The sequence below is a fragment of the Heteronotia binoei genome, chromosome 21 (assembly GCF_032191835.1).
Source record: "Heteronotia binoei isolate CCM8104 ecotype False Entrance Well chromosome 21, APGP_CSIRO_Hbin_v1, whole genome shotgun sequence".
Classification (NCBI taxonomy): Eukaryota; Metazoa; Chordata; class Lepidosauria; order Squamata; family Gekkonidae; genus Heteronotia; species Heteronotia binoei.
The window spans coordinates 39,115,189-39,133,345 of record NC_083243.1 but is presented as its reverse complement, the minus strand read 5'-3'; the positions used below and the strand labels follow the sequence as shown (position 1 = coordinate 39,133,345).

Sequence of the window (18,157 nt, the reverse complement as noted above, 5' to 3'; positions counted from 1 at the left end):
AAGTGGCTTATAAATCACCTTTCCCATCCTCTCCTCACAACAGGCACCTTGCGAGGTAGATGGGGCTGAGAGAGTTCTGAGAGAACTGTGACTGCCCCAGGGTCACCCAACAGGCTTCCTGTGGAGCAGTGAGGAATCAAACCCAGTTTTCCAGACTAGAGTCTGCCGCTCTGGATCTCACTAAGAGTTATTCATCATTCATATATCAACTATTCTTCTGTGGACATTTGGCAACTGGGTAGAATTATGGTAATGCTAATTTGTATGCTTTGTGATATATACTGAATTGGGGGTTGAGGGAAGGGGTAAGAAAATCAGTTCCCAAAGCAAGTTTATAATTGAAAGAAAACACATAGCTCTCTTCATGCCAATAAAGATACTTAACACAAATTTTTCTAGCTAAGACCTTTGCAGATAACTGTATGAACGTCTGCAATAATAATGATAAAAATATCAGTTTCACAGGTTCAAAAGCTCATCAGTCAGCATTTTAAGTCTTTGTGAAGTTTGCAGGATGGTTGACTGTATGTCATTGTAGGTTCAGCAGTGAGATCCCATTGAGAAACCTTGTTAGAACTGGATTTGGAAATGGTGCAACAGCATCAGTCAGTAATTCATGGGACTTACAGATGTGCAAGTAGGAGGGAAAAGGTGTACAAGTTGAATGAAAGCAGAAGAGAAACAGAGTGTGTGCAGCTGACTGAATGTGCCTGAACTTGTCAGAGTAGAAAATAACAGAAAAATGTAGAAGTCTCTGTTTGATGCTGGGCCCTCTATTGCCACATGTTTGTGACTTATAAAGATAAGATGCCAACTGTGAGAAAGCACAGAGCCACAGTGAAGACATTTTTTGTTCCTCACAGCATTTCAGTGTTTAATATTTCCCCATTATCCTCTATATTTCTTATGATTGTGTGCCTTACTTCATATTCCAGGAGCTCTGAATTCTTTTGAAGTTCTTACCTGCCTTGGTATAGAAAACGTTCCCATTCTCAGTCACAAATATAATAGCTTGGGTATAAATACATGTATCTGTTTTTAAAATAATATCATCCTTTAATTTAATTAAAAGCTGGAATTCGTTACCTCCATCTTCAGAAAACCACACCTAAACGAAGGAAAATTGAACATAAAAGATATGATTTTGACATTTAGTATCAAGAGGACTAAAAAAGTGTAAATATTCTTTTAAAGGTAAAGTTAGTCCCCTTGCAAGCACCAGCCATTTTCTGACTCTGGGGTGACATTGCATCACAATGTTTTCACAGCAGACTTTTTTATGGGGTGGTTTGCCATTGCCTTCCCCAATCATCTACACTTCACCCCCAGCAAGCTGGGTACTCATTTTACTTGGAAGGATGGAAGGTTAAGTCAACCTTGAGTTGGCAACCTGAACCCAGCTTCCGCTGGGATTGAACTCAGGTCGTGAGCAGAGCTTGGACTGCAATACTGCACCTTACCACTCTACACTATGGGGCTCTTCAAGTATTGTTTTTGATGATAATTATTTGTTGAGAAGAATCCAAATATAGCAATTACCTCAAAATAATGACAGTAACAAATAACATAGTCATGGATGGGTTTCTTTCTTGTCATCATCTATTTTCTCAGCAGGAAATATCCCTCCCCTGTATTAGCCACAATTCAGCATGATGTCAAAGACAATAAAAATGCTAAGGCTAACCAGGATTCCCATATGAACCATCTTTAAACTAGGATTAAAGTGCTGGTTAAATGGGGATCTCAGTTAAAGATGCTGTTCATTGCTGCCACTCCTCCATACAGGTGAGAATCCTGAAGCAGTCAAGGAGGAGGAACTGAGACATTCATTGGTGAGCTTGTATTTTGGAAAGGAAGGAAGTGCTGCTTTATTTCAGAAGCTTTGCTATTTAAGGGATGAAACAACTGGCAGCCTGGTGAGAACTTACATGTGCATTTGGCATTGGTGATATGTTGGAGGTCAGGCCATAGGCTTTCTTGACATTGTAGGGTCACAGACTATATTACAAGCTGAAAGCAAAGTGATGTGGTTGTGTCTGATGGTGACTGCATGCTCAAACAATTCGGGGCGTTTGGCATTTAACTAAAGCAGCTGAGAACAGAATGATAAGAAGTATGCTTAGAACCTATGTAAAAATATTGCACGCTGTGGGTGAGTATTTTGGCAACATGGGAAGAGGGATTTAGATAAGGATTGTTTCTTTGTGACTGCTTTTGGCTTTGTATTTATTTATATAGCTCTGTGAAAGGAACTGTGTATATGAGAGAGAGAGAGAGAGAGCAGATGAAGGTTGTGAAATAGCCACAAAGGTCTAGATTTGGCAAGTTCTCTCCTGTGATCTTTTCCTTTGGAATTACTGTCTATTTCTACTGGTTTGGAATCTTCAGTGACCACCAGCAGAACATTGGAAATTTCTTTTCCCTTATTCTGTGTATGGCATCGTCTAAAAACTTTTCAGTTTAAAGAGACAGTTTGTTTCAGTATACCACAGGACTACAGAAGCTATTTGTCATGGACTTTTTAAAAGCTGTACTTGGTGTTTTCTTATAGTGTGAGAAGGTGTTTATATAAATCAGATTAAGATAACTTGTTTATCATTTAAAGTATTGTTTATTTTGGTGATTTTTCCTCAATACTGTATTATCTATATACCAAAACTGTGGTTTTGTTACATGCTCAAACAACTCACCAGATAAGGTTTGTGCTTGCAAGACAAATGACAGAAGCAACATCCTTTTAAAAACTCACTTGTGTTCACAATAGAGTAACAACAGCCTTTGCCAACCAGCTGTCTAAAAGCAGCCAATGTCTCTTTTGCGTGTATGCACAGAAAGTGCACAAATGGCAGCATAGGAAGAAAGGATGGAGAGAAGACCAGGGATGGACATGAACCTTGCCACGAACCTAATTTTGTCACAGATTTGGCTGGTTCATGTTCCATGAGGCCTCAACTTGTGAGAATGTATCTCCCACAAACTGCCGTTTTTTAAATGGAGGTCTGTGAGGTTCATGGTGGCAGTTCATGAGTCAGACATGCTTGTGCTGATGAATTAATTCTCAAAACAACTGTGAGGTGATGGACTTCTGCAGCCCTTGAAACACCTATAGTTACCCTCCAAAACTTGACAGGGAGCTCCTATTCTGCTGTATGGGAGCAGAATGGATATATATATGCCCCCAGCTCTCACACAGCTCTTTCTAGTTATCAGCAGGCAGTTAGGCAGAGAGGGAAGGAGTAATGTGAACAGTATTGGTGCATCAAGGCTCTTTGAGTGCCTGTCCCTCTGCTACAACCAGACAGAGGGGCTCAGCTGGTGGGTTCATCAGCTGATGGCCCACACAGTCCCCCTCAGTGGGAGTTTCAATATGTGTCCCTGACTGGGGCATAGATCCACCACCTGTCCCTCTGCTACGGCCAGGCAGAGGTGCTCAGCCAGTGAGTTCCTTGGCTGAGGACCCACTCTGTCACCTAATTGTCAATGCCTCTCTGTGCCATGAGGATGAGAGTGGGGGACAGAGGTACTCATTGTAGGGGGAAGAAGTAACCCCCCATCCCACAAGCCCTCATCCCTGTGGAAGAAGCCCATTCTGCCAGCCTATCGGTGCCCAGATGTAATGGGGTGTCATCAGGTGGCTCAGAAGCAGAGCCTCTTTTGCCCAATGAGTTCTTGGGGATGGACTTGGAGGCAGAACTATTAGCACTGCCAAAACTAAGCAGTTGCTAAACTGTAGGAATCTGACAGTAGGGAATTAGGAGAAGCATCCAGCACCTCCACATTCCAACTCCTTGGGGCTACTCCCACCTCGGGTTCACCTCTCTTTTTGTCTTCCCAGCTCAGCACCACACCTCAACAGCTAAGCCTCCAGCCTGCTGTAGTTTTGGCTCCCTGTTTCCAGGCCACATTTGGGGAGCATTTCTGCACCCTCCCCAACCCCTCCCCCTGTGGCTGGTGGAGGGAGGGGAGGCCAAACACTGGCTCATACAGGACATGCCCACTCACTGGAATTTCACCTATTCAATGATTGTGCATCTGGTGGAGCAGAAGAGCACTGTGCAGGACATCAACACTCACCTCATTGATTGATATGCACCTATGCAAATCTCTGCTTTGTCAAACATTCACCCATACAAGTGAGCTTGTTTGACTGCACCTAAAGATTTCCCATCTACAACAACCAATCTCAATGGTGGTGAGGTGGGTGAGTGACCACCTCCTGGGCTTATGGGGAAGGGTTGGCCACCCCCAGACTCCATCTTCACAACTGGATGACTGCCTTCCAGGGACAAGGGTGAGTGTGGCAGGCCATCCTCAAAACCTGGTAACCAGTGGAAGGTGGGTGGGTGACTGCCTTCCCAGCCCAAAGGGAAGAGTTTGTCACTCCTAGAATCCATCTTCACAACTGTGTGACCACCTCCCAGCATAAGGGGGAGTGTGGTGCACCACCACCACCCCCAAACTCAGTCACCAGGGGAAGGCAAGTTGGTAACTGCCTCTTGAGCCTGAGGGGAAAAGTTGGCCACCCCCAGAATTCATTTTCACAACTGACAGCCTCTGAGGCACAAGGGCAAGTGTGGTGGGCCATCCCCCAAAACCCGGTCACGAGGGGAAGAGGTGGGCAGCTACCTCCTAAGCCAGAGAAGGATGTCTACAATAAGGAGGAGGGCAATACTCACCCCCTCACAGCCAATCCTCTCCAGACTTGGAGGGCAGATACAGGGACATCCTAAGGAGGATCTCTACAAATTTGATGCTTCTAGCTTGCAGGGGGTTCATTTGGCACACTCCTGAACCTCAAGCTGTGATTTCCTCAGAGAGCACTTTACTGGGGGCAGCTGTTTTGGGGGGGCTGCAACTCCCTCCCCAATCCAATTATAACCAAACTTGGAGGGTAAGTAGAAGAGAGCCAGCTGGTGATTTGCTGCAAGTTTAGTGTCTCTAGCCCATAGGGGACATTCTACGATGTCATGAACTGCACAAACAACAAAGCAGTTTGTTAAACAGGAAGGTTCCTGAGACCCCACAAATCAGGATGAATGTCAATTTTCTCACTTTGTGCCCATCCCTAGAAGAAACACCAATTAAATAATAGGCTAGGAGTGTTGCAGGCTCTGGTGCAGGCAGGGTTTTTTTGTAGCAGGAACTCCTTTGCATATTAGGCCACACCCCTCTTACGTAGCCAATCCTCCAAGAGTTTACAGGGTTCTTATTACAGGGCCTACTGTAAGCTCTTGGGGAATTGGCTACATCAGGGGGCTGTGGCATAATATGCAAAGGAGTTCCTGCTACAAAAAACACCCTGGGTGCAGGTATGCCCAGTGACTTTTAAAAGTCTCCTTCCTTAAAAAACATGTGATTGCTTTTTTGAATTTGAACTACTAATTCTTACCTGATCTCCATAAACATACAGAAAATGACTGTTTGGGTAGAAAAACATGCCAAATGGATTAAAGTCAGCATCTGGAAACCAAAAATTTGGAAACTTTTTCCTTCCATGCAATTTGTGGTTTGTTAACTTATTTACTATTATAAGTTCTTTGCCCTACAAAATAAGGGAAAACACATAATTTTGTACATTAACAGGCTAAAATACGATATATCAAACTGAATAAGTAAATCTGCTTGAAAACAGTACAGGTGAAAGCACATATCTGGGCACACGTTTTGCATTCCTAAGGCCATTCAAAAATCCTGGAAGGAAGTCAAGATAATTGATATGAACTGTCACAACTTAACATTAAGGGAAAGGTGGATGAGGCAGCTGCAGAAGATAATGGTAGTGATAGCGGGATAGCTGGTGGAGAACAGAGTCCCAGGTTGCTTTGAATTTGCTTGTCTATTGGACCCTGCTTGAAAATGCTACTTGAATACTGCTTCCTCTCACCACTGCAGGCCCTGCTTTCAACTTGCATTTTTTGAGTATTCTGGACTTCTGACAGCTTGTTTCAGGGTGGGAATGCTTGTGATCTTACCTTGTTAGTCGAGGCAAAGTTTCCTTCTTTTGGTCAAAAACAGATGACCACACATTTTGAACTAAGGAATTTTGCAGATGCATTATAATTACTTCCAGTTAATAATGACTAAGCTGGCACAAAATGAACAGCAATTTCCATTTATTTCCGGAAACAATGGCAAGCAGTTTACACTTTATCAACATTTGGATCCTAACCTCTGGTCAATCATCTATTGTTGCAGTGGTGTTCAGTCAGAGAAAATACTCCTCCAGCACTTTGTGCTTTCCCCTCACGTAAGGCAAATTTCTTTGAATGAGCAAAAGGTGAGTAACCCTAGAAGAATGTGGTTTGCAATGGATTATTGCTTTTACACTGGACAATGCCGCAGAAATGGAAGAATGGGTTAGGATCCAAGCCTATGTCTGGGCTCCTGCAAGCTTTTCAAGGAGCTGAACTTGCTGGTTGTTGCTGGATTGAAATTTACTCATCCAGTGGCTCTAATCCAGATGAGTTTTCTTTGCCTACTGCCCCTGACATCTTTGAGATCCCTGGAGTCTTGGTGTTTCATGGAGAGGAAAAACAATGAGTGTGAGAGACTTCATAATCCTATGGATGGACATTTCTTGAGAGTAAGTCCCTACAGAGCATAATGGGACTTAATTCCAACTAAGCAGTACGGGACTGTGGTGAACAAAGATCAGGTGAAAGTATTGAGGAATAAAAGCCATGGATGTTTTTTAATGGGAAGCTTGCCCTTTTCTCCCCAAAGTAACCCTTAATGGGTTACGGAAAATTCCCAGAGAGAATTAAAAAAAAATCCAGTTTTAAATACTACTATTTAAATCAATAGCACAGATGAATGGAGCTCCAACCTAAATGCAGAACTTTACATTCGTCCCTGTTAAAATTCATTTTATTAGTTACAGCCCAGTTTTCCAGCCTGCCAAGATAATCCTGTATCCTTTGTCTGTCTTCTACTGTATTTGCAACCCCTCCCAATTTAGTATCATCTGCAAATTTAATAAGTATTGCCTCTATTCCTTCATCCAATTTTTAATTTATAAAGATGTTGAACATCATTTATAAAGATGTTGAACAAAACAAGCCCCCAGGACAGATCCTTGAGGCACTCCACTTGTCATTCCTCTCCAAGAGGATGAGGAACCATTCACAAGCACTCTTTGGGTGCGATCTGTCAGCCAGTTATAGATCCACCTAATGGTAACAGGAGCCAAACCACATTTTACCAGCTTGTCAACATAGTACATAAACACCTAATCGCGTGTGGAACCTTATCAAAAGCCTTACTGAAATCAAGATAAACTATGTCTACAGCATTCCCCTGATCCAGCAAGGTAGTTATTTTCTCAAAAAAAAAAAAGATATCAGGTTAGTCTGACATGACTTGTTCTTGAGAAACCCATGCTGGCTCTTAGTAATCACAGCCATCCTTTCTAAATGTTCCAGGACTGACTGACTGATGATGATATGTTCTAAAACTTTTCCAGGGATAGACGTCAAGCTGATAGGTTGGTAGTTACCCAGATCCTCCTTTCCCCGCTCCTTGTAGATGGGGACAACATTTGCCCACCTCCAATCTTCTGGCACTTCTCCTGTTCTCCAAGAATTCTCAAAAATAATGGTCAGAGGCTCAAAAATTACATTTGCAAGCTCTTTTAGTACCATTGGATGCAGTTCATCTGGCCCTGAGGACTTTGTTTCATTTAAAGGAATTAGGTGTTTATGTACTATGTTTATGTCATTTATACTCATGTTGTTAGCCACTTTGAGTCTTTGTAGAATGGGCAGGATATAAATCTAATGTAATAAATAAATACTACCCCTATGCTGATCCTAGGTTGCAACTCCCTTCTCTCATTACATGTTCTGTTTTTCCCATGTTGAGCACTGTTTCCCTTAGAAGTAGGAACTGAGCAGTTCTGCCCTCTCTTCATCACATGTTACAATTTCATTTTCCTGCTCTTGCAACAGGCCTACCATGTCCTTGCTCTTTTTCTTACTCTGAACATAAGAAAAGAACCCTTTTTTGTTGAATTTAGCATCTTTGGCTAGCCTAAGCTCATACTGAGCTTTAGCTTTTCTAACTTTTTCTCTATAAGCATGGGTAATTTGTTTATATTCATCCTTGGTTATAAGGCTCTCCTTCCATTTTTTAAATGAGTCTTTTTTATTTCTCAAGTCTTTAGAGAGCTGTTTATGGAGCCATCTCAGCTTCTTTAGGATTCTCTCATTTTTTCTTCTCATAGGAATTGATTATGCTTTCAATATTTCATTTTTAAGAAACTCCCACATAGAGTTCCATCAACAGACAGAGTTGATATGGTCTATCAGTACCAAATGGAAGCCAGCTTCTGCATTTGTGTCAGTTTTCAATTAAATTGTTCTGAAACCTGAGCCTATTCTTGGAATTTTCCTCTGACTGTCCTTCTCCTCCCCACCATGAGGGATATTTTTTTTGCCACCACAAACCTGCTCATTCAAAGGACTTTTCCCATGATACCAAAGTCATCAGCTCCTGACCCATCCTTCTCAAGATGACATGTCTCTCTGGGCTTGTTCTCCTCATTTGTCTTGATCACCTAATTGGTACAGAGACTTCTAAATAAGTTATTTTCCATGATCAAGAGTCTATTCAGCCCATTCCAGTGTTAAATACCATGATTCACCATGGTACCCAGCTTATTATTGAGAGGATAAATGACTATAACTACAGAGAACAGCAGCCACTTTCTTGCTCTGGAAGGAATGAGGATTTCAACAAGGAATCCCTAGATATCTCATTTGGCATCAGATTACAGATGGGACCATCACATTATGCTCTCTGTGGTGAATCATCACATGATGCTCATCCTCATGTACAGGACATGATGCTCATCTTCATGCACAGGTTGTTGTCCATCATGCAACTCATCTGCATGTTCCTCCTGAACACAGCACAACACTTTCAGTATTGACAACCATTATTACACTGGTAGTAACAGCTTTGGGTACTTTGTCTTGAGCTCCAGGCCAATGTTCTGCCTCAGCAGAGGTTATGTCACCACACCAATGGAGGATTCACCCCCTGATCTCCACACCGGCTCCAGTATTACACACAGAAAACTCCTTCAGTCCTGGGTGATGCAGCTCTCAATGGTCACTCCCATACTCATTTCAATCATCTCCTTCTTACAGGTTTTCCTTGTTGTCAGATTCAAATTCCAAGAAGGCATCAGATTCATTATCAATGGAGTTAATGTTTGATCAACACTCTTAATCTCAACATAAGACATTTACATGAATGAAAATAATGGCAGCAGCATTGCAGATACAGGTAGCTTGTTAGGCCATTCATGAGAATGATCCTGTCTTCAGGGTGATTGAAGATGAGATTCTTGCACTCATCACTGTCCCTGTTCTTAAATTCATACAACTGGCTAAGGAATTGTGGCTTAAATCTGCTCCTGAAATTCTAACCACAAAATATGTTGAGACTCTTATCAGGTTCAACTGGATGAATGTGGATATCTTCTTTTCTTGTCCTTCTCAAAATCCACCAGTACAACCAATATACTCTTGCTCTATGATGTGCTCTGTCTGATTTCTCTCAAGTTTTTTTGCCAATAGATTTCAAGTTATCTCCAAGTGTCCTTCGCATCCACCAGCCCCACAATAAACCAAGAAACTAGGAGCCTAGTAGAGAGTGGGAGAGGGCACCAAGGAGTAGCCCTTTTTATGGCTCCACAGAGTCACTGGAAAGGTTGTTTGAGCTCAAGGATGGTGAAGGCCTTCTATACCCAGCGGGTACCAGCTGTGCCAAACTAACACCATCGGATTAATCTACATAAGTTTTGGTCAAGTAAGCCACTTCCACCTGTTCCTCACATAAGCAAGCCGGATATTTTAGAGATTTTATTTTGCATGAATTTGGCATTGTAGAGTTGAAGTGGAGCCACACAAACTGGGCATGAACATTCCAAAGCTGTGCCTCTGAAGGGATGCACAAAGCCAGTGTGAAAGCACAAATAATCACCTGAAGAACAACAGTTCATATATTTTATTTAAAACATTTTATGCCTTTTTTCCTCCCAAACACAGTCCCCAAGGAAGTAAAAAAATATTAAAATATTTGAACATTGCAATTATAGGTATGCAACCTATTTTTCTTTTTATTATTATTATTATTATTATGCTACAACTGCAACTTGCTTTTGTCAGCAAAATGACTTAGTCCAAAAATTGTGGTGGCGTATTTTCATGTAATTTTCAACATAAAACTGTGACTTTACTTATATGCCTCTTAAGTTTCCATTTCTGTGCCATTAAATAACGTCACAGACTTTAGTTTCAATCCAGTTTTCCCTTCAAGGCTCCATCAAACAGGAAGTTTTTAGTTGTATTTGAAAAAAATAAAAACAAAGTTTCCATCTTGAAATCAGACCACATGGTAAATCGACAATATCATTTTCCAGTGTCTACACAATACAAATTAGAAAACTAAAACTTGAGTATATTATGTATGTATGGATAGATAGATAGATAGATAGATAGATAGATAGATAGATAGATAGATAGATAGATAGATAGTAGACAAGACCTGACATAGAAAACCACTAAGGGGGCTATCAGTGCTAAACAGATTTTATGCTTTTACTTTGTTATTTGGGTCAGGTGTTAGATCTAAGTAAATTATAATTTTACTTTGATATTTGGATTATTTTAACATCATTCGATAGAACTTTTAAAATAACTCCACAAAAGATCATAGAATTCATTATAAATTTCATTACAAAATGACATATACACCAACTGAAATAATATGTTTTGCATACTATACCTGCTGAGTTAAAAAACCTATGCCAGTGTTCTGTTGATAATCAACAAGAAAAGAAACTGCTCGTTGAGAAATGAACCTTTCAGCTTTTTTTTTGCGAGGCAAGCAGCTGTGCCATTGTTTAAATGGATCATAACTATAAAAACAAGTAGATTCCTATGAAAAAAGATATTTCAAATTAAATGTACAATAAAATAAGTAAATAGATTTAGGAACACATAATATATTTGGTTTAAAACCAGTAATATAGAAAGAAACAAGCAACACAGAGATGAAGGACTAGAAATCATAAAGAGGTAGTAACTGTGGGGATCAGAAAAACTCAGCCATCAGACCATTGGAAGTACCCCAGTTCATATCTTACTACAGTAATTTATAATTAATACTGAAGCCACAGTTTTCCATGATTTGTTATACAAACTGTAATTAATTCTGTATCATCAATAATAAAACTGTTCAAGAACCTCAATACAAACACCTTGGGCTGCATATATAATTCATAACTAATGCCTGAATTTGGTTCCAGGATGACATAACCAACAACAGTTTCCAAAACATACAGAATATATTGTACCAGCATTTGTGATCTGATGATGCCAACAAGCCACATTGCCCAAATTACAAATATATTTTAGCCTTGCCATCTTAATTGAAATTTATAAAAATTTGTTTCATATTAAATTCCTAAAAATATTACCCCGAATTCATTCCCACTGCTGTCATAAGATACAGCTTGCAATATATTTTCCCTGTTAATCCTTATAATTTTCTCTTTTAGTCTACATATAAATCAGCATTTGGTATATTTGACCATTTCATCATTGAAATATTGTCTGTTTTAATAATAATTCAAAATAAATTTTACTCTGATTTTATAAAGATTCTGGATTTTAAATCACAGATGCTAGAAGTGAAACTGCTGAACTCAGTAAGTGTACTATGTGCCTTGAGTTATTTATGGTGACCATATGAATTAATAGCCTTCTAAAAATGTCCTATCATTAACAGCCTTGCTCAGATCTTGCAAACTGGATTTTCCTGTGTGAATAAGATATTCCAAGTGGTAAATGATTGCTATAGTACAACAGCCAACAGTGTCTGGATGCCATCTGGAAGGTGGAGCTTTCAGGAGGGAATGACAGAAGGATAAGCATTATAAACAGGTTGCTTACCTATAGCTAGTGATCTTCTATAACTAATGGGACTTTATTAATTCCAGTAGAAATAGTTTACAGAAAGTATAAATATACAGCTGCAGGCCTGTAATTACAGGGAGACCTGTGGGGCCCCCACCCCCACTTCTGGGCAGGGCTCCCCAACTCAGGGCCTCAACCAGCTGCAGGGCCTCTGCTGCTGCCTTTTCCCTCCCCTCCCCCCCCCCCCCCCCCCCGTGATTCAAGTTGCACCAGAGGTGTGGCAGGAGAGCAGCCTCCCTGCACCATTTAAAGGCCCACCAACCAGCTGGTTGCACATGGAGGCTGCTCTCCTGCCGCCCCTCCCATGCTATTTGAATCACAGGGAGAGGTGGTGGCCCCAGGCCTTCCCTCCCAACCTCTGCTGTGGCTTAAGGACCACCCCGCCCCTGCCATTCAAATCTTACAGGAGGGGTGACAGGAGAGCAGCCCAGCCTCCATGTGCAATTTCAAGACCTTGCCAGCCTGCTGGTCAGGGGGGTCTTTAAATCTCTCCAGGAGACTGGTGGATGCTCCTGCTGCACCTCTGGCATGATCTGAATGTCGAGGTGGGAAGAAGCTGCCAAGCCACAGCAGAGGCCACGGGCCGCCCCCTCCCTCCCCACTGCAATTATAATCATGCCGGAGGTGTGGCAGGAACAGCCCAGCCTCCCAGAGCAATTTAAAGACCCCACTGACCAGCTGTCTGGCAGGGTGGAGGTTGGGGCTGCTCTCTTGTCACCCCTCCCATGTGATTTGAATGGCAGAGGGTGGGAGAGGCCCTCAAACTGTGGCAGGGCAGTGGGGAGGAAAGGTCAGGTGGGGACATAGTGGCTATTTTTTTTAGGTCAAAAGCTTTCTGGAAGCCCCTTGAATTTTTAAAAAGCCCCCAACCTACATTTTTTTTTGCTAAGCCCCTGAACAGCTGACAATTAAAAACAACCCCGATACAAATACACAGGAACAAAGCTGACACAAAATATGTGTGAACAAAGCAAATACAAAACATTAGTACAATGTTCTCTCCCTGTTTTCGTCATCTAGTTTGAATGAGACAGGAAATCAATACCCCACCTTGACATCATACTGCTGACCCCTCTCCAAGTTCCCCATAGTGTGTTTCCTGAGATTGAAAATATACTTCCCAATACATCCACATACAAATAAATTCCCCTCTGTAATGTACTGAGTGACGAGACGTGTTGAAGGCAGCATGCTTTATTAGTGAGTACATCACAAGAGAGAGAACGTGGGCCGGGTCCCCTATTATATACACAACCCGGAACAACCCTCTGCCTGGCCAGGTCCAATCCTGGCCAGTTAAACTTCCCGCCAAAGATCTTGATTGGCAGAGCATATTTGCAAGCTATGTCCACTGACCAATGGATTCCCACTGGTCACCTCTGTAGTGTTCGCAGTGTTGTAATTTCAGGACTGAAATGCAAGACACAACACCCTCCCAGCTCCTACATTCAACAACAACCACAACTGGGAATACTAAACATCAATGAAATGAGGGGGAGTTACTCCCTTTAAGTAGTACTAAATAAAAGTCTCCAGCAATCCCAACACTTCTCCCACCCTAGGACCCACCTTTCCTCCCCAGACCCTTAAGAATTAATTCTAACCTCTCAAGAGGAGATGGGCAGAACCAGAAAAAAGCCAAATGAAGACACCCTCTACTCCCATGAACTCCCTACCCTACCCCATTATTTTTCATAGAACACAAACTCCCTTCCCCCCCATCAGTTGTCCACCCCCACTTTCCTCAACATGGGAAGTTCCAAAACCCAGTTCCAATCCAGGCTATGAAAAGAGGCCTATGTCTAGAGAACTCCAGGGGAAATCCATTCAGGGAAGGAAAGAATGGGTGGTGGCCAAGAGGGAGGAAAAAGAAAAATAACCAAAGAAAATACCATTTAGAAGAAGGAAGGATGGGGCAATGAAAAAGAAAAGTAAGTAACAAAAACAAACAACTAAAGAAAACTGGACTGCCATACAATCAGTTATCAAATTGTTCAAAGGGGGAGGGGTTGTGAAGTAATTGCTTTCATAATTGCCTCACAACATTCTAGAAACCTATCAATGTCAAACCCAGCTGGATAGTCCAACTTGTTTTTCTCTTTCTGATGCTTGGTGGTGGTGGGAGAATAATTTACATCAGGGGTGGCCAATGGTAGCTCTCCAGATGTTTTTTGCCTACAACTCCCATCAGACCCAGCCAGCATGGCCAATGGCTGGGGCTGATGGGAGTTGTAGGCAAAAAACATCTGGAGAGCTGCTGTTGGTCACCCCTGATCTATATTATCACTTGCTGGTTCCTCTTGCATGGAGATTTCAACTGCTGTTTAATTAAGTAACTAATGGTCTCAGAGTGGTCATCTGTGCAGCCACACACTTGGGTTTCATGCCAGTGCTGAGCCCAACATTGGAGTTCCAGAGCTTGCTTGGATGATGCTTTGGCAGAATTTCTCCCAGCCCTGGGGAGCAGGCTTGCATCATGTATGCCTGGAGCTGAGAGAAATCACCATCTCACCAGTTCCTTTTGCCTGCTGCCAATAAGTACTGTCAACAAAAGGTAAGTGACCAAGAGATGTCAGCAGTGGGGGAGGTTGGGTGTGCGTGTGTAGCTGTACAGATGATCACTCAAAGCTCATTAGTTACAGGTAAGTAACCTGTTTATCTTCATTGTGATCTCTTTGCAGTCCACACACCTGGGTATGAAACCCAAGTGTGTGGACTACACAGAGACCATGACAAAGATCATCTCTTTTTCCCTTTCTCCCACTGAAAACTGCAACCTCAGCAGCTACAATCTGTAAAACAAACAAAAATTCATTAGGGTTTGTAGAATCTTTCGGGCTCAAGTGCCGTGTTCTACTGGAGAAAGTTTTTCTTCCAGACGTTTCGTTCTCAGCTGCGGAGAACATCCTCAGTGGCGTTGCAGCCGGAGCAGGCGCTCTGACCTTCTTGGCTGCTGAGCGTTGAGTGGGGCCAGGGCTGCTGGAGAGCTGCTATTTCTAGGCTGGAGGGGGTGTGATGAAAGGGCAATTGGTTTGTGGATGTGCCCATTGTTTGGTGGGGCTTCCTGGAAGGGTAGTGATAAGGAAACTGGCTGTTGAATGCGACCATTGTTCTGTGTTAATTGCTGGGAGGGTTGGAAGGGGTTTGAAGATAAGGAAGATGGTTGTTGACTGTGCTGATTGTTCTGTGGAATTTGCTGGTTGTTCTGAGACTTTCTGCAATTTAGTCTGTAGGGTGTTTTGCAGAGCTGGGTACCAAGATTGGTGGATGAAAATGCCTTCTTCCTTTCTGTTAAAATTGTGCTGGTGTTTGTAAATCTCAATAGCTTCTCTGTTCAGGCGGGTACCATATATATTCATATATTAACCACAAAACATTTAGAGTAGAGTTCTCCCCAAAGCCCCTTCTCAATTGCCTGGTCATTACTTACCTTATATATCTTTAGCTTAGGATTTTCTCTCCAGCAGCATATGATGCAAGTGACCATTGACTGCAATTCCAGTGTACCAGTTTGTGGACCAGCCTTCATTAAAGTTAGTGATACTAGCCTTGATGGAAATGTTGCTTCAGTTGCTTCAGTTTTTGAGACTATATCAAACATTTCAAAACCTTGTTTACAGCTATCAAGGATCAAACATTATTTGAACTATTGCAAAGACTGTCAGGAAATCAAATTCTGTGCCACATTTCAGCTGCTGTTTTGAATGGAATAATCAATTCCCAACTATACCCATCAGGTTTTTTTTCATGTTTTCTCTTACCTGGCTTAATGTTTTATCTTTGTTGAATGTGAGGGAAATATAATCCACTGAAAGAAAAAGAGAACAAAAGTCAGTGAAGATTTCCAAAGAGCTCATGGTGGTGAGATGCTAATTTTCAACTTCAAAATATATATGTATATATGAGAAACAACCAGAAGTCTTCTTGGTAGTTAATAATGAGTGGTTATGTCACTGGCAGTGTAATCCTAAAAACACTTTCCTAAGATTAAGCCCCATGAAATAAACCTGAATAGGATTCTGCTTAACATTTTTTTAAATAATAGATTTTATTTTATTGAATCTAATCCAATACAAAGGGAGCATAGGGAAAATAGATAATAAAAATATAAATCTAAGATACAAGAATCCAACTTAGATCAATGGATGCATATAACAAACAATTTACAAAAAATACATAATATATTAGGTATTAAAATTAAGAAATAGCCTACAATTCATTCTATTAGGCAAAAAGGAAATATTCTCAAAGAATTCCAAAACTGGGGCCCAAAGCAAATCCTAATCTATAGCCAAATCAGCACCATTTTCAAAGAAAGGGTTATCCATTGTCTTTCCCGTTACATACTGGTCCCATAACTTATCATACCACATTTTAATTGTGGGGGTATGTGGGGGTTTCCAATTTTTAGCAATTGTCATGCGAGTTATCACCAACATTGTCAAGATTAAAGATTTCTGATCTTTACTCGCCAATTTATTAAGTCAGATATCAAATAAAAGAAGTTTAAAATCTACTGGAATGGTTAGATTGAATATAAGTTTTATTTTCTCTACCACTTCATTCCAAAAATTTATCACTGTTGGACATTCCCACTACATATGATAAGGGGAGCCTTTAGTTTTTGCAATTCCTCCAACAATCTGGACTTGATTTTATTCATCGTGACAGGGTTTTAAAAATTGGAGTTGAATACCAATGCTTTTAACATAATTGCATTGTATTACTAAGTTCAAATGAGCATGAACTAGAAGAGCTGTGGGTTCAAGCCAGAGATATTATTAAAAAAGAATGCACAAAGACTATTCCTGTCATTAAAAGAAATGAAAAGTGTTGATGGATGATGAAGAAGAAGATATTGGTTTTATATCTCGCTCTACACTCTGAATCTCAGAGTGGTCACAATCTCTTTTACCTCCCCCCTCCCAACAGACACTCTGTGAAGTAGGTGGGGCTGAGAGAGCTCTTACAGCAGCTACCCTTTCAAGGATAACTCCTGTGAGAGCTATGGCTGACCCAAGGCTATTCCAGCAGCTGCATGTGGAGGAGTCGTGAATCAAACCCGGTTCTCCCAGATAAGAGTCCACACACTTAACCACTACACCAAACTCGCTCTGATGAAACTGTTAAAATTGCTAAAATAAATGAGAAGCAAAAGTAAAACGTGACAGAAACAGAATCAGAAGCCTAAATGCAGTGTTCCAGAGACTTACACACAAAGACAAAGAGAACTATTATAACAACCAGTTTAACGAAATAGAAGAGAGCAACAAAAAAGGAAGAACAATAGATCTATCCCACAACATGCAAGAAATCAAAGGGAAATTTAAAACACAGTAAAGCATGCTGAAAGATCAACATGGAAATATGGTAACTTAACAGGAGAAAATAAAGAAGAGATGGGAACAATACACTGAAGAACAGTACGAAAGATATGAAACCTACCATTTTAGAAAGTGTGAGAGCTGCACTAAAAGTAATTGGGAGAAAGAGATCACCAGGAGTAGATGATATAACAATAGAACAATTCCAAGTCACAAAATAGAGTCCATCAAAATTGTGACAAGAGTATGCCAACAAATATGGAAAACAAAACAATGGCTCACAGACTGGAAATGGTTAATTTACATTCCAGTTCTGAAAAAGGAGATGTCAAAGACTGCAGCAGCTACTAGACAACTGCAATAATTTCTCATTTGAGTAAAAAGATGCACAAAATCCTACAACAAAGACTTTTACCATATTTGGCATGAGAAATGCTAGCTGTTCAAACTGGATTCAGAAAAGGAAGAGGAACTGGGGATTATATTGCAAATTTCCATTGATTACTGGAACATATGAGAGAATTTCAGAAGAAATTAAATTTGTGTTTTTGAGTGTGTGGATAATAAAAAGCTATGAAATGGGTGTGTCACAATATCTGGTTCTATTCAACGCCCGTGCTGGGGAGCTGGCACAAGACCAGTGCCCCAAGCCAGGTGCCCCCACCACTCCTCATCTTCTTGGCGAGGGCAAGTTCAGCGGCAGTTGTCACGGGACCTCCAGGTTCAATGCACGCCTCCACTCCATCCCTCATGTTTGTGCTTGGAAGCACAGACATGAAGGACAGCATGTTGGCGAGCAAGCGGCACGCATGCATGCTGAGCCGGGAAGTCCCATGCAACTGCCACCGA

At 41.3% G+C, this 18,157-nt stretch overlaps 1 protein-coding gene across 1 annotated transcript in view; it reads right to left on the bottom strand.

Moving 5' to 3' along the window:
* Positions 1 to 8,809: 8,809 nt before the first annotated feature.
* The window catches only part of LOC132589566 (cation channel sperm-associated auxiliary subunit beta-like), a 44,608-nt gene continuing 35,260 nt past the window's right edge, over positions 8,810 to 18,157 (bottom strand). Inside the window, exons 6-8 of the mRNA XM_060262331.1 lie at positions 15,746 to 15,792; positions 10,792 to 10,944; positions 8,810 to 8,899 (exon numbers count right to left, since the gene is read on the bottom strand). Coding sequence (XP_060118314.1) covers positions 8,810 to 8,899; positions 10,792 to 10,944; positions 15,746 to 15,792 — 290 coding nt within the window. The remainder of the gene's footprint in view (positions 8,900 to 10,791; positions 10,945 to 15,745; positions 15,793 to 18,157) is intronic.